Consider the following 18,367-nt stretch of genomic DNA (forward strand, 5'->3'; position numbering starts at 1 on the left):
GGGATAATCAGAGAAATAGCCCCTGGAAATTAACCTTAAATTCCAACAGATATACAGGAACGTGAGTAGTTTTTTGTCAGACTGGCTCACAGCTACTAATTGGCTAATTGTTCTGTCTCTTATTCTCTGGCTGCTGCAACTTTTATTTAGAACATCGTTGACTGTGTGTGTGATGTGATAGAAGGTTCAGGGCCTGGTGGCCTTAGGTAGTTAGTACAAGAAGGCTCACTGAGGTAGCCACTAGCCAGCCACACATGGCTGCTGAGTACTTAAAGTGTGACCACTCTAAGTTGAGATGTAATTTGTGAAATACACATATGGAACACTTTGTAAGCCACTTCAGGAATTCCAGTTGGGGAATGACTAAAATGCTTCCAGCCTGATCTATAGGTCTTTTTGTCATTCAACTCTGAGCTTAGAAGTTCAAGTCTCCTCTTCAGCAAGGCCTTTCCTAACCTCCCAATCTAAAGTAGCCCCTCAGTTCTCTACATAGAATTTACCACTGATAATTTTCCTTCTTGTTTATTTATGCATTGTAGAAACCAAGTGCATGAAAGTAGGAACCTCATGTCTTGGTCGTTGCTGTATCCCTACACTTAAAATAGTGCCTGGCCATACTGTAGGTGTTTTAGAAAGAGCTTGGGTAGCAGGAAGAGTGAATTTCTAGACAAGGCAAGAGAAATCCGATTTGAGGAATTATAACTTCAACTTGTATTGTGTTGGGTTTGAAAAAGACAATCCAAGATGAGATGCTCAGTAGGCAGTTGTAATACAGACCAAGAGGTGAAAAAGATGGAGAGGAATGTAGATGAGTGACATCAAAGTATTACATAATTGAAGCTGTGGGAGTTGATGACTCAGCAAAAATGAAGAGTGAAAAGCAGAGGAGGGAGGCTAAAACCTTGGGGAATAGCAACATTAAACATGTCTGAAAACTTGAGAGCCTGCTATAACAAAGTAAATAAACAAACAGGACAAATAGTTCATTGGAAAATCTCAAACACCTGCTCATGCTTAGTTTGATGGCATTTTCATCTGTTTGAATGTGGGTGCTTTGACAGCAACACGTTGGCTGTAAATTGTTTTGAGGTCCAAACCAAATGGCAAATTTGCCTTCAGTTGAATCAAATCCACATCGCCACATAGGGCTTTGCCTCCTCCTCTCTCTCTCCATCCAAAGCTCTGTGGTTGAAGAATGAGAAGAGCTTTTAAAGGAGGGAGGGTTAACTTTGGTGCCTCAGCCTGGCCCTGGGCCCAGCCCTGACCACAGGAAGAAAGGTGTCTTAGCAGCTTCCAGCCTCACCCTCTCTGAGCCCCTAAACAAGACGTGCCCACCGACTCCTCCATCACCATGGCGCTGCCTTTCCCCGGCAGTATGCTAAAGGCTCCACGGTCACAGAGTCCTGCAATGATAAAGCTGGAAGGGACAGAACACAGTCCCTATCTCTCCTTGAATAAAGTGGTGTCTGAGCTGATCATCTTTTAGAAATACCTAGAAATAAAGCAAATACAGGCAGCACAGCAAAGTCAGGATTTCATTTTTATTAGTCTTCAACTGAGCTTGAAGAAGAACAAGAAATACAACTCAACTACTAACATATATAATAGTTGAGCTTACTTTATTCCAACAAAATGTATGTTAGCTTAAAAAGCACTCAGCTAGTCATAAGGGATAGCACAGTGAACTCGGCCCTCGAGGAGCTTACATTCTAATTCGGAAAACAGACAACTTTCAAGTTGGGTAGATGCTAAAAATTAACAAAGGAAGGCACAAAGTATTTTAGAAGCTGAGGATTTGGGAGGCAAGCATCCAATCTAATCTATAGGAGTCCTTCCAGAGGTAAACAAGCCAACCTCAAGATGCTAGATATTAACTGAGTCAGTGGTTCTTACCAGTGGTATTTCGGAAGTTGATGGGTTGTTGGTTTCATAACTGGGGACTATTACTGGCACTCAGTGGATGCCACCAGAGATAACAGATATCCTGCAGCGTATGGGTCAGTCCCACACAACGAAGAATTATTCTATATCTATACGACTTTCTAATGTCCCACTGGACATGCAAGACCTACAGCTTGTCTGAGAGAATATAACCCATTTTTTCCTCTTAGACAATATGTAATTTGTCTTGTCCTATTATCCTTATTTAAAGTAAGGTAATATCGCTCTTTCCCTTACCATATACAGATAAGGTATATGGTCTCCTGTGACTTACCCTAAGACTGGTCTTTATTCTAGTGTCACCTGTACCTATCTTTCACCTTCCTCCCCTTCTTTACACGAAGTAGCCTCTGATCGACTCTTACATCCAAACCTATTCACTCTTTAAGTAGGAGTAAATATCTGTTTTATGATGTCGTATAGCATAGTCATGCCTGAGCATTTACATATTGAAATTGAGTTTATGTTTATTACAAATTTCTTTCTTCCTGTTTCTCCATTGAAATGGAGTTAGGGCAGTAAATGGATTTTTTTAAAGAAATTCATGTGTATAAATAGACTGTATTAACTATGAATCATCTCAGGACAGCGAAGGGGATGTTACAACATATCTGCTCTGGAAAAGGTGACTAGATCTGATAGGGTTTGTGACTGTCACCATAACTGAGGGGGGGGGAGGGTGCGACTGACATTTAATATGTGAGAGCCAAGTATGCCAAACAGTTTGCAACACATTGGACAGTTCCTCACAGTAAGAAATTATTCTGCACCCTATACGAATTTTGAATGTCTCACTAGACATTCATGTATGACCTACAGCTCGTCTGCAAAAATATAATTTCTCCATTTCGACAATCTGTAGATTTTCTTGCATAGTATTTTTATTTCCACTAAGGTGTTCTTATAGAAACAAGTATTAGCTATGCAAATAAGTTATTGTGTCACTAATTTTTGTGTTTTGTTTTTTTGGGTTTTTTTTTTTACAGAGACAGAGAGAGAGTCAGAGAGAGGGATAGACAGGAACAGACAGAAACGGAGAGATGAGAAGCATCAATCATTAGTTTTTCGTTGCGCATTGCAACACCTTAGTTGTTCATTGATTGCTTTCTCATATGTGCCTTGACTGCGGGCCTTCAGCAGACCGAGTAACCCCCGTGCTGGAGCCAGAGACCTTGGGTCCAAGCTGGTGAGCTTCTCTCAAACCAGATGAACCTGCGCTCAAGCTCGCGACCTCGGGGTCTTGAACTTGGGTCCTCTGCATCCTAGTCCGACGCTCTTATCCACTGTGCCACCGCCTGGTCAGGCTCACTAGTTTTTATTCTAATGTCCACTAGTATCCCTGCTGTTTCATTTTCCCACACTTCTTTGTATAAAACAACTTCTGATCTCCTGCCCTCTTTGAAGTTCAAATTATTCACTGTAAGTAGATGTAAATATCTGACTACCTAATTAGGTCTGCTGGTATAGTCCTACCCAAGTTATATACTTCTTTATTATTTCCCTCTTATGTTAATACCATTTAATTTTAAGTTTATTTCTAAAATTATACATAGGTAGAGTATGTTACCACTGAAATGCACTTTGAGAATAAACAAATACTTTACAAAGTATTTGTCATTAACAGAAGAAGGCAGGAATGCTAGTTGAGAACCACTGAGCTTCGTGAAAAGGGTCTCAAAGGACTGAGAGAGATCCAGAGCAGCTCGTGGGGAAGAAAATAAATGATGGAGGGTAGGGAAGGGGGAGGTTATGTGGGGCCATGATAATGACTTTGAACTTTATTCTAAAGGCATGATCAGATTTGTGCTGTGAAAGATTATTATTGGCCCTGGCCAGTTGGCTCAGTGATAGAGTGTCAACCCAGTGTGTGGAAGTCCTGGGTTTGATTCCTGGTCTGGGCACAAAGGAGAAGCAACCATTTGCTTCTCCTCCCCTCCTCCTTACCACCCTCTTCTTTCTTTCTCTTTCTTCCCCTCCCGCAGCCATACCTCAATTGATTCAAGCACGTTGGCCCTGGGCACTAAGGATAGCTCTGTGAAAGTTCCACCTCAGGCACTAAAAGTAGTTTGGTTGACAGCATGGCCCCAGATGGGCAGAGCATCAGTTCCAGACAGGGGTTACCAGGTTGGGTGGATCCCAGTTGGGGTGCATGCGGGAGTCTGTCTTTCTTACCTCCCCTCCTCTCACTTAAAAAAATATTAAGTAAAAAAAAATTTAAATATGACCATTTTTGCTAAGTAAAGAACAACTTAGAAGGGACAAAGATAATTAAGAAGGAAAACAGAACTTGCGAACAGCTTAGATGCATAGGGGAAGGCAGAAGAAGGGGTCAAGGATGACTTCTGGATGTCTGCTTGAGCAGATGTGTGGGTGAAACTTATATACGAAATCCTGGGGAGGAACTGGTTCATTTGAGGGAGGCAGATTGAGAATTCTGTTTCAGACATGCCTACGTAGAGATGCCTGAGACATACCCAACCAGAGATGTCTAATGAGCAGTTGAATGGAGTTGGATAAATTACCTCTCTGCAACATGAGGGTCAAGATCAAGAAATGAAAACCCCAAAACAAAAGCTACCATGAAAAAAAACTAAATGAATGAGGGTAACTACTTATGGCAAGCCTCCCAGAAAATAATCCTATGCTAAAAAACCTCTATACATTTGTTACCGAGGGAGCCCTTTAAGCCAAGGGGTTGTGACGTTCTTTGGACTGATCAAAAATCTGACTGATATAAAATCTCTAATGCTAATTAACATGTCTGCTGGAAGGAACTAGAACAGGAAAAATTGGAAATTGGGATGAAATGTATGAAAAGGAAAAACCTGATTCATAATAAGGAACTTGGTCCAGGCACCTCAACTGCTCTAAAAACTGACTGTACTACAATTCTATACAACCTGTTATAGAAGCCCCTTGCAGGGGCAAGGCGTGTTTGAGGCATTGTTTTGATTCTGAGCTCACCAGGAAACAAATCTCACCCTCTTAGGGGGCCCATTCTTCAACATGAGGGCCCTGCTCCCAATTCCTATGTGAGTGTGAGCCTCATCAGCCATAGCGAACGACTACGGGAGCACTGAGATTTATCAGTCATGCTCATGTGACTTTGGTTGCAACTTTCACGACTCTCAAAATACACACCCCTCATGCAAGTCCAACCTGAGAAAAGCCTTCTCCGGAATCATATTGATTAGAATATAAATATCTACTTGGCCATAATTAAAGAGCCCCAATGGGCCATTAACTCAAATTGGTGCTTCTCTCTGAGCCACACATGGCAACTTGTTATTGGATGCCAGAGTTGACTTGGATGGAGTCCCCTAAATAAACGCAAAGATAACGAAGTATATGCCCCAAATCAGTTTCACTACAATGGTCCAGTACTGTAGCTATTTCTGTAATGGCATTTGAATTACTTTTACTTCTACCCCCCATCCCACACCTACCTAAGTGCCCCCCCCCCAACTTTTCACAATCTTCCATCCAAGACTGGACTGTCTTTTTTTTTTTTTTTTAACAAGGACAGAGAGAGAGTCAGAGACAGGGATAGATAGGGACAGACAGGAACAGAGAGAGATGAGAAGCATCAATCATCAGTTTTTCATTGTGACACCTTAGTTGTTCATTGATTGCTTTCTCATATGTGCTTTGACCATGGGCCTTCAGCAGACCGAGTAACCCCTTGCTTGAGCCAGTGACCTTGGGTCCAAGCTGGTGAGCTTTTTGCTCAAGCCAGATGAGCCCGCACTCAAGCTGGTGACCTCAGGGTCTTCCGCATCCCAGTCCGGTGCTCTATCTACTGCGCCACCACCTGGTCAGGCAAGACTGGACTGTCTTATGTCCTTAATTCAACAGGCATGTTTAGATTTCTCTCCATGTTCCCAAGTTAATTTTTTTTTTCAATTTAACCAAAATAGAACCATTCCTTACAGTAAACTATAAGAGTAGTTGGGAGGGAAAGGCTGCTGCCACCACAGAAGTTTGAGAAATCAGTCCTTATCAGTCACATCTAAGACAGTGGTTCCCAAACTTGGTGATGCATTCTGCTACTGGCTGTCACTACAGCCAACAGTAATTTAGTTGGAATGGGATGCTTTCTGGACATTGGGATTTTTTTTTTTAATTTTATTTTTACGTTTCTAGATGATTCCAATGTGCAGCAAAGTTTGGGAACCACTGATCTAAGGCATTGGATAGCTAAGCGAGGAAATGTAAAGAAGTTTAACTATTATATGGGACCATCTGGTTCGAGAAGTGAATGGAATAGTTATGGCATCCTTTATGACGACGTACGTAGTCATCATCGCTAGCTAATCACGCAGGCTTTATTATCTGCTTCGGTATATTCAATCATGTATTCTGGGTAAATCTGATCTTTCTCAAAGATGACAAAAATGGAAGGATTCACCCTTTTATCCACACAGCTGTCAAACCGTGGAGGAGGGCTCGTGTAACTCCTATTTCCTTCAATAAACTCTCCGACCAGGACTCGGGCTACAAACATAACGATGTTTTTGGGATCATACTGGCAATTTTTATGGGCAGTGACGGCATCTCTTGCAAAGTAAGTTCCTAGAAATAAGAAAAAGAATGGTTAAGAATTATTATAAAAGAAGGTATATAGTTTATGAGATTATTTACACATAATTAGATGAAGAGCGTTGATTAAGCCAGTGATCTTCAACCAGCAAGCTATAAGAATTTTTAAAACATGCAGTACCTGACTATTCAGTCAGGGTCACTGACCTCTTTTCTCTTAGATTGTTAAATTAAAAAATGACAACAGCCAACACAACAATAGCTGACCAGTGTGAATGAATCAAAATTATACCTATTATTTTTGTCAGATTTGACAAAAAATATATTTTTTGGTGTGCTGCAGAATTTTAGTAATTATGTGTGCCATGAGATGAAAAAGATTGAAAAACTCTAGATTAAGCATATGTCAATAATACCTAATTGATACCTATAAACCAGGGGTCCCCAAACTACAGCCCGCGGGCCGCATGCGGCCCCCTGAGGCCATTTATCCGGCCCCCACCGCACTTCCGGAAGGGGCACCTCTTTCATTGGTGGTTGGTGAGAGGAGCATAGTTCCCATTGAAATACTGATCAGTTTGTTGATTTAAATTTACTTGTTCTTTATTTTAAATATTGTATTTGTTCTCATTTTGTTTTTTTACTTTAAAATAAGATATGTGCAGCCTGACCAGGCGGTGGCGCAGTGGATAGAGCGTCGGACTGGGATGCGGAAGTACCCAGGTTCGAGACTCCGAGGTCACGCGCGGGCTTATCTGGCTTGAGCAAAGAGCTCGCCAGCTTGGACCCAAGGTCGCTGGCTCCAGCAGGGGGTTACTCGGTCTGCTGAAGGCCCACGGTCAAGGCACATGTGAGAAAGCAATCAATGAACAACTAAGAAGTCGCAACGCGCAACGAGAAACTGATGATTGATGCTTCTCATCTCTCTCTGTTCCTGTCTGTCTGTCCCTGTCTATCTCTGCCTCTGTAAAAAAAAAAAAAAAAAAAAAAAAAAGTTAAAAAAAAAAAAAATAAGATATGTGCAGTGTGCAGAGGGATTTGTTCATAGTTTTTTTTTATAGTCTGGCCCTCCAACGGTCTGAGGGACAGTGAACTGGCCCCCTGTGTAAAAAGTTTGGGAACCCCTGCTATAAACTTTCCCTTGTACTTAAAGAAATGTTTATTATACAAGTAAACTTGAATATAGTGTATAACCCTGCTGGAATAACAGAAACATCTGCTAACGTGCAGAGCTCACCATGATGGTGAGAGGCACTGGGGGCAATGACCATGTGGCAGTTATCACAACGTTCCACTTCATGCAATTCATGCAGGGTGAATTGAACTATAAGAGATGAGCCAAGGATATTCCAGCAGAGGCCATTTAATATTATCAGGGACAAAAGTATTTACTACTGATGGGAAGGTCCTGAAAAATGTGAAAGGAAAAGGTATCACATGAGCAAGCAATTGACCCTGGCAGAGCCTATCAAAGAGAGTTAGTTGGTCCATCATCCACAAATCTAAAACAACCTTTGAAAATCACTGAAGTTTTGGCCCTGGCTAGTTGGCTCAATGGATAGAGCGTTGGCCCAGCATATGGATGTCCTGGGTTTGATTCTGATTAGAGCACCCAAGAGAAGCAACCATCTGCTTCTCTTCCCCTCCTCCTCCCCTTTCCCTCCTTCTTCCCCTCCCACAGCCAGTGGCTCAATTGGTCTGAGCATGGCCATGGGTACTGAGGATAGCTCAGTTGGTCCAATCATTGGCCCCAGACAGAGATTGCCGAGTGGATCCTGGTTGGGGCACATGTGAGAGTCTGTCTATCTCCCCTCCTCTCACTTAGAAAAAAAAAAAATCAGTTAAGTTTCCATACTCAGCAAGTCAACAACAATTTCCTGAAAAATTACAATTTCCCTTTTTTTTTTTGTCATTACCAGATGCTTTTCTGCTCTTTTACAGGAAATAACAACACATTGAAAATTCTGATTTTCTGTTTAAAAATAAGTAAACTGAAAGTGTTAGATTTATGGTAACAAGTGTTTAACAGTTTTTTCATTGATGTTTTTTAATTACTTTTTTCATAATTCGGATGTTGAATTCCTGAAGTATTGCTTATCCTGTAGAGGTCAGCTTCTGGGTATTCTGGGTAAATGATGTTCAGCAATATTTAGAATAAACAACAAGAGTCCATCTATACTGACCTGCCATTTCCGGTCCCACTCTCCTTCACAAACACAGTTAACAGCTTGGTGGGAATTCTCTCACAACTGTTCCCAGGCATGGACATACATATCTGCACTCATACGCTAATGTGCTTTTATTTTTATTTGTTCATAAATAGGATCATGCTATACGAACTGTTCTACAACTCTTTTTTCCACGTTAGTCCTAGAAGTCTTGCTGTGTCACCCTACCTCATTCTTTTTCATAGCTGTATAGGATTCCATTATGTAGATGTATAATTGAATTGAACTACTCCTGTATTGATAAAAACATAGGTTGAAGTCCCTTTTTTGCTATGACCAAAAACACTTCTAAATAAATGCTTCTAAAGCATCCCAGTAAATATGCCTTTGAGAATCTGTATAAGTAGTTCTGTAGGACAGATGGCAAAATTCTGATGGCTGAGTCAGAGGACATGAGCATATTAAATGCTGACAGATACTGCTCATTGCCCTGTAAAAATGGTCTAAAAACTTTACCACCAACAATGAAGAAAGTCCTGTTTCACCACATCCTTGCCAACACTGTATATTATCTAAGCTTTAATTTTTATCAATATACTGGGCAAAAAATAAAAATCTACATTTTTTTTTTTAATTCAGTGAGAGGAGGGGAGGCAGAGAGACAGACTCCCACATGCACCCTGACTGGGATGCACCTAGCAAGCCCACTAAGGGGCAATGCTCCGCCTATCTAGGGCGTTGCTCCATTGTTCAGTAACCAATTTCTTCTTAGCACCTGAGGCAAAGGCCATGGAGCCATCCTCAGTGCCTGGGGCCAACTCACCCCAATTGAGCCATGGCTGCAGGGGGAAAGAGAGAGAGAAAAGTGAAAGGGGGGAGGGGTGAGGAAGCAGATAGGTACTTCTCCTGTGTGCCCTGAGTGGGAATTGAACCCGGGACATCCACATACCCGGCCGACACTCTACCACTAAGCCAACTGGCCAGGGCCAAAAATCTATATTTTAATATACATTTCCCTAAATATTAGTGACATCAAGCATCTTTTTATACGCTTATTGACATTATTTCATATGCTTTTTCTGGGAACTGTTTTTTTTTTTGTTTGTTTGTTTTTAAGTTTTATTTACTTATTTATTTTTTACAGAGACAGGGAGTGAGTCAGAGAGAGGGATAGACAGGGACAGACAGACAGGAACGGAGAGAGATGAGAAGCATCAATTATTAGTTTTTCATTGCGGTTGCAACACCTTAGTTGTTCATTGATTGCTTTCTCATATGTGCCTTGACCGCGGGCCTTCAGCAGACCGAGCAACCTCTTGCTAGAGCCAGCGACCTTGGGTCCAAGCTGGTGAGCCTTGCTCAAACCAGATGAGCCCGCACTCAAGCTGGCAACCTTGGGGTCTCGAACCTGGGTCCTCTGCATCCCAGTCTGATGCTCCATCCACTGCGCCACCACCTGGTCAGGCTCTGGGAACTGTTTTTTTCATCTCCCCCTACCCATTGTATTGTATGTCTTTTTCTTATTGATGTGTGACCAAAATGAGCCTATATTTGGGAGACTAAGTATCTCCATCGGGATCTTTTTACAGTCGTATAAAGTGGGCCAGTAGATAAAGTAGAAAATGACCATAATACAAACAAAAATCACCAACCTACCACATTTCTGTTGGTGAACCCATCCACAGCAGTAGAAGGCTACTTCAAGGGGCTTTGATGGGAAGGATGAAGGTCCAGGAAGAGCCACAGCCAGAACTTAGTAATCATGGTAGACAATGCAGCCAGCAGGTGGCGTACTTTGCAAGCATGTATGAGATCAAAGTGTCTCAGAGAACTAAGGTGTTTCATGAAAAAGGGAAGTTTTCTCTTCCAAAAACAGAAGACGGAGCAGGACAAAGGGCAGTAATCCAGTCCCAAGTCAATTTACCACTCTAATTTGGGCACTTAAAGTTAAGGCGAGCTCATTTCCTCTCCATGACTGCGAGAGCCTGGACATTCTGGTTAATACAAAGTAATTACATACACCTACCTCATCCCGGAAGCATGTGTAGAGCCTGAGTTATGACCTATGAGCCAGTTATGACCTGTGACCTATAGGCTTCTCTATCCCAGCACAAACCTTTTCCATATGTGGCTCCAGGAATTGTATGCATGATCCAGTCAAAATTATTCGCACAGATAGAATCCACATTGACGCGGCTGGTTGCACAAAACAGCATTTTTTCGTTGCTCTTCTTTATCTTCATTTTTTTGCTATAACAGGAAAATATGAAACTTAACATCGAGAACATTCCTCTCCCACCCTGGTTAATAACATCAATACCAACTATAGTCTGTCTTAAAATTTTATTTCAGCGGCATTCAGAATGAGAACTACTTACATTAAGACAACAGCTTTAAAAAAATTGATGAGATTTTCTTTTTTTACCAGGATCCACTCAGCAAGCCCACTAGGGGGCGATGCTCTGCCCATCCTGGGGCAACGTTGCTCCATTGCTCAGCAACCAAGCTCTTAGCACCTGAGGCAGAGGCCATAGAGCCATTCTCAGCACTCGGCCAAATCTCTCCAATCAAGCCATGGCTTCAGAAGAATGGGTGGAGCAAGGGAAAGAGAGAAGGAGAGAGAGAGAGAAGAGAGAGGGGGTGGGAAGAGAAGCAGATGGTTGCTTCTCCTGTGTGCCCTGACCAGGAATTAAACCTGGACATCCACACACTGGGCCAACACTACCGAGCCAACCGGCCAGGGCATGATGAGACCTTTTAAATGCTAGACATATGAACTCACTGAACTGTAAAACTAAAGATGAGAGAGGCTTGCATTTACACGATGAAAACTAGAAACTGAAGAAACTGCTGACTACTAAAAGGCACTGGTAAATATAAATCTTAAAGGACAGACCTTAACTAACCCTTATAAATGCCATGTAAAGAAACTTAGCCTCATGGCCACCAACCTGTCAAAAGCATTCAAGAGCTGTGCATTCTTGATCTTCATGATCCTTTCGATCTTGGCATTTTTCATAGTCGCTTTAAAATGCTCACTTATTCTGGCATATTCCAAAGCACTAGCCCCAAACAACTAAAAAATTTAAAAAAGATAAAAATGTGAGATGGGAACCATTTAAAGCAGTGGTCCCCAACCCCCGGGCTGCGGACCTGTACCGGTCCATGGCCATTTGGTACCGGTCCGCAGAGAAAGAATAAATAACTTACATTATTTCCGTTTTATTTATATTTAAGTCTGAACAATGTTTTATTTTTTAAAAAATGACCAGATTCCTTCTGTTACATTCATCTAAGACTCACTCATGATGCTTGTCTCAGTCATGTGATACATTTACCCATCCCACCCTAAAGGTTGGTCCGTGAAAATATTTTCTGACATTAAACCGGTCCATGGCCCAAAAAAGGTTGGGGACCACTGATTTAAAGCATGCTATGTCCACATGGGTGACCCCCATGGCCCTGGAGGACCCTCACCAGGCCTCTGACAGCAGGTGGGATAAGCTGGCTTAGATTTCCTCATCTGGCACTGGGCCCGGCTGTTCAGGCCGATGTGGCTAACACTGCATTATGCCTAATGGTAAAGGGAGGACCCTGAGGTGTCTGATTTAGTCCAGTGATCTGGCGAATTCCTTGCCTAAAGCCAGTACAGGGCAGAGGCATCAAAGGTGTCCATGCAGCTCAAGCAAGGCAGCCTGTACCCCAGGATCGAGAGTGATGTGGATGCTGAACAATCTAGGAAGTTTAACCCTAACCAGGCTAGGTGACAAGGAGAGGCACAGTTTGTGTGCCTTCCTTCGAAACCAGCTTTTCAGCTCCAGCTAACAGACAGGACACTTTCCTACTTGAATTTCAGTTTTCTTGCCCATGTCGTAAGCTACTAATGTCTATCTCACAGGGTTGACACGGGGGTCTGCCCAAATGAGACCCCGTGTGGCACCACGCTGGAAACAAGGAGGCTCCCTGCAGAGGGTGGTCACTCCCTGGGGAAGTCTCACAATCACCACTTGGCTGCCTGCCTCTGAATCTTGATCCAATAGTTTTACAGAAGCAATTGTTCTTTCATTCAAACAAATACAGACATTTGTAACAAAGTGCTTTTCCCCACCTTCAAATAATCCACCCACACAAAAGTAAAAACCAAGTACCTCGTAGCTCTTCAACGGGGGAGAATATTGGGGCGGAGGAGGAAATGTCGGTGCCGAAGGCTCTGGCTGGCTCTGTGCCGGCTGAGAGCTACAAATAAGAGAGAGTAAGAATTCACCTGGTCCCCCGGCCCAAAGCCCAAGTGGCTTTCTGTCCTTCCAGCCACGAAGCAAAGATTTCTCTGCTAATTTTTTCTTTGCATTTTGCTTTGGGCTATATCCCTGCATATTTCTGATATAAATGTACCAGTAATCATGCTTTTTGTTGTTGTTGTTGTTTATATTATTGATTTTAGGGAGACAGGAAGGGAGAGAGAGAGAGAGACAGGAACATCAATCTGTTCTGGTATGTGCCCTGACCAGGGTCTGAACTGGCAACCTCTGAGCTTCGGGACAAAGCTCCAACCAACTGAGCTATCCAGCTAGGGCAAATCATCATGCTTTTTAAAAAGACAGAAATTATTCAAACTTTGGTAAATTAATGAAATGTTATTTCCCTACCCATTTAAAATGTAAATGCATTGACTCTTTTTACATTTCTGCTCAATCTTCAAAAGTCCTAATGTGTTGGCATTAAGTAAATGTCCCTTTCCTCTTCTCTGTCAAATAATAAACATTTAAGTATATTCTGCCTATGAACTGTATTTCAGGGTAACCATACAAGAGGGAAAAATCTTCATAGACAAATCACTGCTATTAATTGTGGAAGAATTGACAGAAGTAGAAAAATACCATTCTGTAGCCCTGGCCAGATAGCTCGATTGGTTAGAGCTTCACCTTGAAACACAGAGCTGATTGGTTCAATCCCTGGTCAGGGCACATACAGGAGCAGACCAATATTCCTGTCTCTCTCCCTTCCTCTCTCTCTCTAAAAAAAAAAAAGAAAGAAAAACCCCATTTTGAAAACCCTCAGGAAATAATGAATCTAAACACTGACCACCAATAGCTACTAAAATCATTAAGCACAAGATCAGATGGAGAATGTTATAATAAGGGGGGGATCAGGATGAAATCACTTGAACCTACACTCCCATCTTCATCACTAAAAATAGAACTACCAGATGTTATGGACCTCTTCATAATACATGACAGGGAGTGGAAAGCACCGGTTATATAGTAGGTATTCTTGAACTTAAAAAGGGAAACAATCTAATCAGTTCTCTAAATGTAATCATTAATTCACAGAAATTATACTCTAATTACCCCATAATACAATTTGCTATATTTTAAATTTGGGAGATCCCATAGGACAAATCACCTCGTTTCTTAAAAAAAAAAAAAAGATGCAGAAGAGGGGAAACTAATAGATTAAGAGGTTTAAGAGACAAATCTAGCAAATGAAATGTTCATATCCTGTTTTTGATATAAGATGGAATAAATCAATGGTTAAAAGTCATTTTTGAGACAATGGGGGAAATTAAAACATGAACTTGGTATTAGATGACATTAAGGAATCATTGCCAAATTAGTTAGGTGGGTTAACAGTATTGTACAACATTTTTAGAACTGTGAGACACGCCTGAAGTAGTTACAATGAAATGATATGTGTGACATTTACATGAAAATATTTCAGCCAAAAATGATGGTGGTGACAAATGAGACAAAAATGATAAAATATTAACACTCATTGGAGTTAGGCTTCTCCATATAACACCCCACTGACACATAGAAATTTACTGTACAATTTTCTCTAACCTTGACATTTTCCATAGTGAAAAAATTAAATAAAAAATAAAACTCTTTTTTGAAAAAAACCTCCAATTTAAAGGGGAAAAAAACCGATTCCCACTCCAGAGACCCTAAGAATAGCTCAGTTCCCACCCTTGAATGCTCGCACAATGTTTTCCTTAGGATGCCATGTTTATCCTTTCCATAATTCCCTCTTTCATGAAATACCTTAATTCCTACTACGACCAAAAAGAACTTAATGAGAATACTTTGATTTCGCGCCCGCTTTGAAATCTGTTTTACATAATCGCATATCACCCAAGGAGAAAAGAAAAGTCCAACTCCAAAAAATGTTCATGAATCATGCAGATTTTACTGAGTTTCATGAGCGCACAGACGAGAGTTACATTGCTACATTGCACACGCCCCCCAACAAAATTTCTTTCCAACATCCCCTTGGTGGGCTTGATCTTCCTCTAAATCTCCCTATCTCAGGCAGCTACCTCAACCCTTTTTTCTTTCCATTTCTTTCTCAGCTTCCCACCCTCTATAAACTCCCTCAACAAAACTGAGGACACACAGAACCCACAGCAAAACAAAACAAAACTCAGCACCTTTGATGATTTCCCGGGCACACGCCCTTAATCCAGGCATCCACAGCTTCAGAAGCTTAGACCCCACCCACCAGTAAAGAGACTAACTAGAAGCCCCCTGTCAGTTACAGGACAAGATAGATCAGCTGCTCTAGCATCTTTTGGGTCACACACTGTGCTGCTTCACAAGCCCCTGACTCATGGGCAATGCAAAAGGAAACTGCCACGTAAGGCATGCAGGAACATTTCAAGAAAACAGGCTCCAGATTCAGGAGTGACGCGGTGGAATCAGCGCGTGACCATCTCAAACGCCTGCTGGCAAGCAGAGCCCAGAACACTTACTCTGGCCCATTTTTCATCCGCTCCACCTCCAGGGAAGACACGAATATAGGCCTTCTGAGGACATCCTTCTGGGTATTGGTAGCTATGTTTGTCTGAATCATCCCTTTAGATGGGGGGGGGGGGGGAGAAAACAAATGAGAAATAAGGACTAGTCAAAGAAAATGATTTGTTATTTTTCCAAGACTAGTAAGTAACACAGCAAATGCTCTTGTCTAACCTGTACGTATTTGTACAAATAGAATGACTCATGATAAAAACTTGTACTCTTCACTGCCCTTTTAATAAGTCCCAGAAAACAAAGAGGGAAATGAGATATTAACAGTCAATCTGACCTGTGAGTCAAAGCCAGATGGTAAAGAGGAGAGCTAGGCAGTCAGATAACCAGACGTCACACAGGTGAGCTCCCCTATGCCAGCCATTAATGATGACATATCATTATATACATAATTATATATTTTGAAGTGTTTTTTTGTACATCAACTATGAAATGTCATTTTCAATTCATGCATGTTTTAGACCAAGCTATAGCCAGATATTGCTTTAAAAAGGAAATTATTGTATATTGCTGGTGGCCACTTTGGAAACCAGCCCGGTGGTTTTTTATAAATGCACACCAATCCAGCAGTGGGTAAATTTACCCAAGAAATATGACAACTGGCCTGACCAGGTGGTGGCGCAGTGGATAGAGTGTCGGACTGGGATGCGGAGGACCCAGGTTCGAGACCCGGAGCTCGCCAGCTTGAGCACGAGCTCATCTGGTTTGAGCAAAGCTCACCAGCTTGGACCCAAGGTCACTGGCTTGAGCAGGGGGTTACTCTGTCTGCTGTAGCCCCACAGTCAAGGCATATATGAGAAAGCAATCAATGAACAACTAATGTGTCACAACAAAAAACTAATGATTGATGCTTCTCATCTCTCTCCATTCTTGTCTGTCTGTCCCTATCTCTCTCTCTTTCTGACTCTCTCTGTAAAAATAAATAAATAAACAAACAAATAAATAAATAAAAGAAATATGACAACTTATATCCACACAGAGTTGCAGTTGAATGCTCCTAGTAGCAACCCAAATATCCCTGAAGAGGTGAATGGATAAACAAACCATGAAATAGTCTGACAGTGGAATATTACTCAGCAGTGAAAAGGGAAGAAATACTGTACACAACAACATAGCTGAATCTAAAAAAAAAAAACCTTATTCTAAGATAACTCAGGAACTTGGAATGTTGGTTTCCTTTCTCCACCACCCTTTTCTTTTCTTTTTTGTATTTTTCTTAAGTTGGAAACGAGGAGGCATTCAGACAGACTCCCGCATGCGCCCGACTGGGATCCACCCGGCATGCCCACCAGGGGGCGATGCTCTGCCCATTTGGGGCGTTGTTCTTTTGCAACCAGAGCCATTCTAGCACCTGAGGCAGAGGCCACAGTGCCATCCTCAGCACCCGGGCCAACTTTGCTCCAATGGAGCCTTGGCTGCGGGAGGGGAAGAGAGAGACAGAGAGGAAGAAGAGGGGGGAGGGGTGGAGAAGCAGATGGGCGCTTCTCCTGTGTGCCCTGGCCAGGAATCAAACCCAGGACTCTTGCATGCCAGGCTGACACTCTACCACTGAGCCAACCAGCCAGGACTCCACCACCCTTTTAAACTAAGTGACAGACCACCAGCAAAGGAAAAAAAGTTTAACTTAAGACATTTTTCATTTCACTATCCAAGAGATTTTCATTTTTCTCTATTGCCTTCTAGTCTTGGTCCACATGCATACATTGCTGCACTTAATATACACGTTAATTAATTTATTTATTTATTTTATTTTTTTTTTTTTTTTCATTTTTCTGAAGCTGGAAACAGGGAGAGACAGTCAGACAGACTCCCGCATGCGCCCGACCGGGATCCACCCGGCACGCCCACCAGGGGCGACGCTCTGCCCACCAGGGGGCAATGCTCTGCCCATCCTGGGCGTCGCCATGTTGCGACCAGAGCCACTCTAGCGCCTGAGGCAGAGGCCACAGAGCCATCCCCAGCGCCTGGGCCATCTTTGCTCCAATGGAGCCTTGGCTGCGGGAGGGGAAGAGAGAGACAGAGAGGAAAGCGCGGCGGAGGGGTGGAGAAGCAAATGTGCGCTTCTCCTGTGTGCCCTGGCCGGGAATCGAACCCGGGTCCTCCGCACGCTAGGCCGACGCTCTACCGCTGAGCCAACCGGCCAGGGCACGTTAATTTCTTTTTGATCTTACCCATTTTAAAGACTATAACATACATGTAGAAAATTGCAGGAACAGCCTGACCAGGAGGTGGCACACTGGATAGCGCATCGGACTGGGATGCGGAAGACCCAGGTTCGAGACCCTGAGGTCGCCAGCTTGAGCACGGGCTCATCTGATTTGAGCAAAAGCTCACCAGCTTGAGCCCAAGGTCGCTGGCTCGAGCCAGGGGTTACTTGGTCTGCTGAAGGCCCATGGTCAAGGAATGTATGAGAAGGCAATCAATGAACAATTAAGGTGTTGCAATGCACAATGAAAAACTAATGATTGATGCTTCTCATCTCTCCGTTCCTGTCTGTCTGTCCCTGTCTATCCCTCTCTCTGACTCTCTGTCTCTGTAAAAAAAAAAGAAAAAAAAATTGCAGGAACAGGCCCTGACCAGTTGGCTCAGTGGTAGAGCATCAGCCTGGTGTGTGGAAGTCCCAGGTTCGATTCCTGGCCAGGGCACACAGGAGAAGTGACCATCTGCTTCTCCACCCTTCCCCCACTCCTCTCTCTCTGTCTCTCTTCCCCTCCCACAGGCAAGGCTCCATTGGAGCAAAGTTGGCCTGGGCGCTGAGGACGGTTTCATGGCCTCTCTCACAGGCGATAAAATGGCTCAGGCCGCAATGGAGCAATGCCCCAAATGGACAGAGCATCACCTCCTGGGGGGCATTCTGGGTGGATCCCAGTTGGGCGCATGTGGGAGTCTGACTGCCTCCCCGCTTCTAACTTCAGA

At 42.8% G+C, this 18,367-nt stretch overlaps 1 protein-coding gene across 3 annotated transcripts in view; it reads right to left on the bottom strand.

Annotated features, from left to right (window-relative positions):
- Nucleotides 1–1,527: 1,527 nt before the first annotated feature.
- ZC3HAV1 (zinc finger CCCH-type containing, antiviral 1) overlaps nt 1,528–18,367 on the bottom strand; it is a 55,017-nt gene continuing 38,177 nt past the window's right edge. For 2 of the 3 annotated variants that reach the window (XM_066262414.1, XM_066262413.1), the window contains exons 9-13: nt 15,397–15,499; nt 12,797–12,884; nt 11,600–11,724; nt 10,765–10,898; nt 1,528–6,513 (exon numbers count right to left, since the gene is read on the bottom strand). In XM_066262414.1, coding sequence (XP_066118511.1) covers nt 6,248–6,513; nt 10,765–10,898; nt 11,600–11,724; nt 12,797–12,884; nt 15,397–15,499 — 716 coding nt within the window. In that variant the 3' untranslated portion in view covers nt 1,528–6,247. Of the gene's footprint in view, nt 6,514–10,764; nt 10,899–11,599; nt 11,725–12,796; nt 12,885–14,654; nt 15,500–18,367 lie in introns of those variants that run through there. The other variant, XM_066262415.1, reaches the window with a different exon arrangement.

This window comes from Saccopteryx bilineata, chromosome 2 (assembly GCF_036850765.1).
Source record: "Saccopteryx bilineata isolate mSacBil1 chromosome 2, mSacBil1_pri_phased_curated, whole genome shotgun sequence".
NCBI classification, from domain to species: Eukaryota; Metazoa; Chordata; class Mammalia; order Chiroptera; family Emballonuridae; genus Saccopteryx; species Saccopteryx bilineata.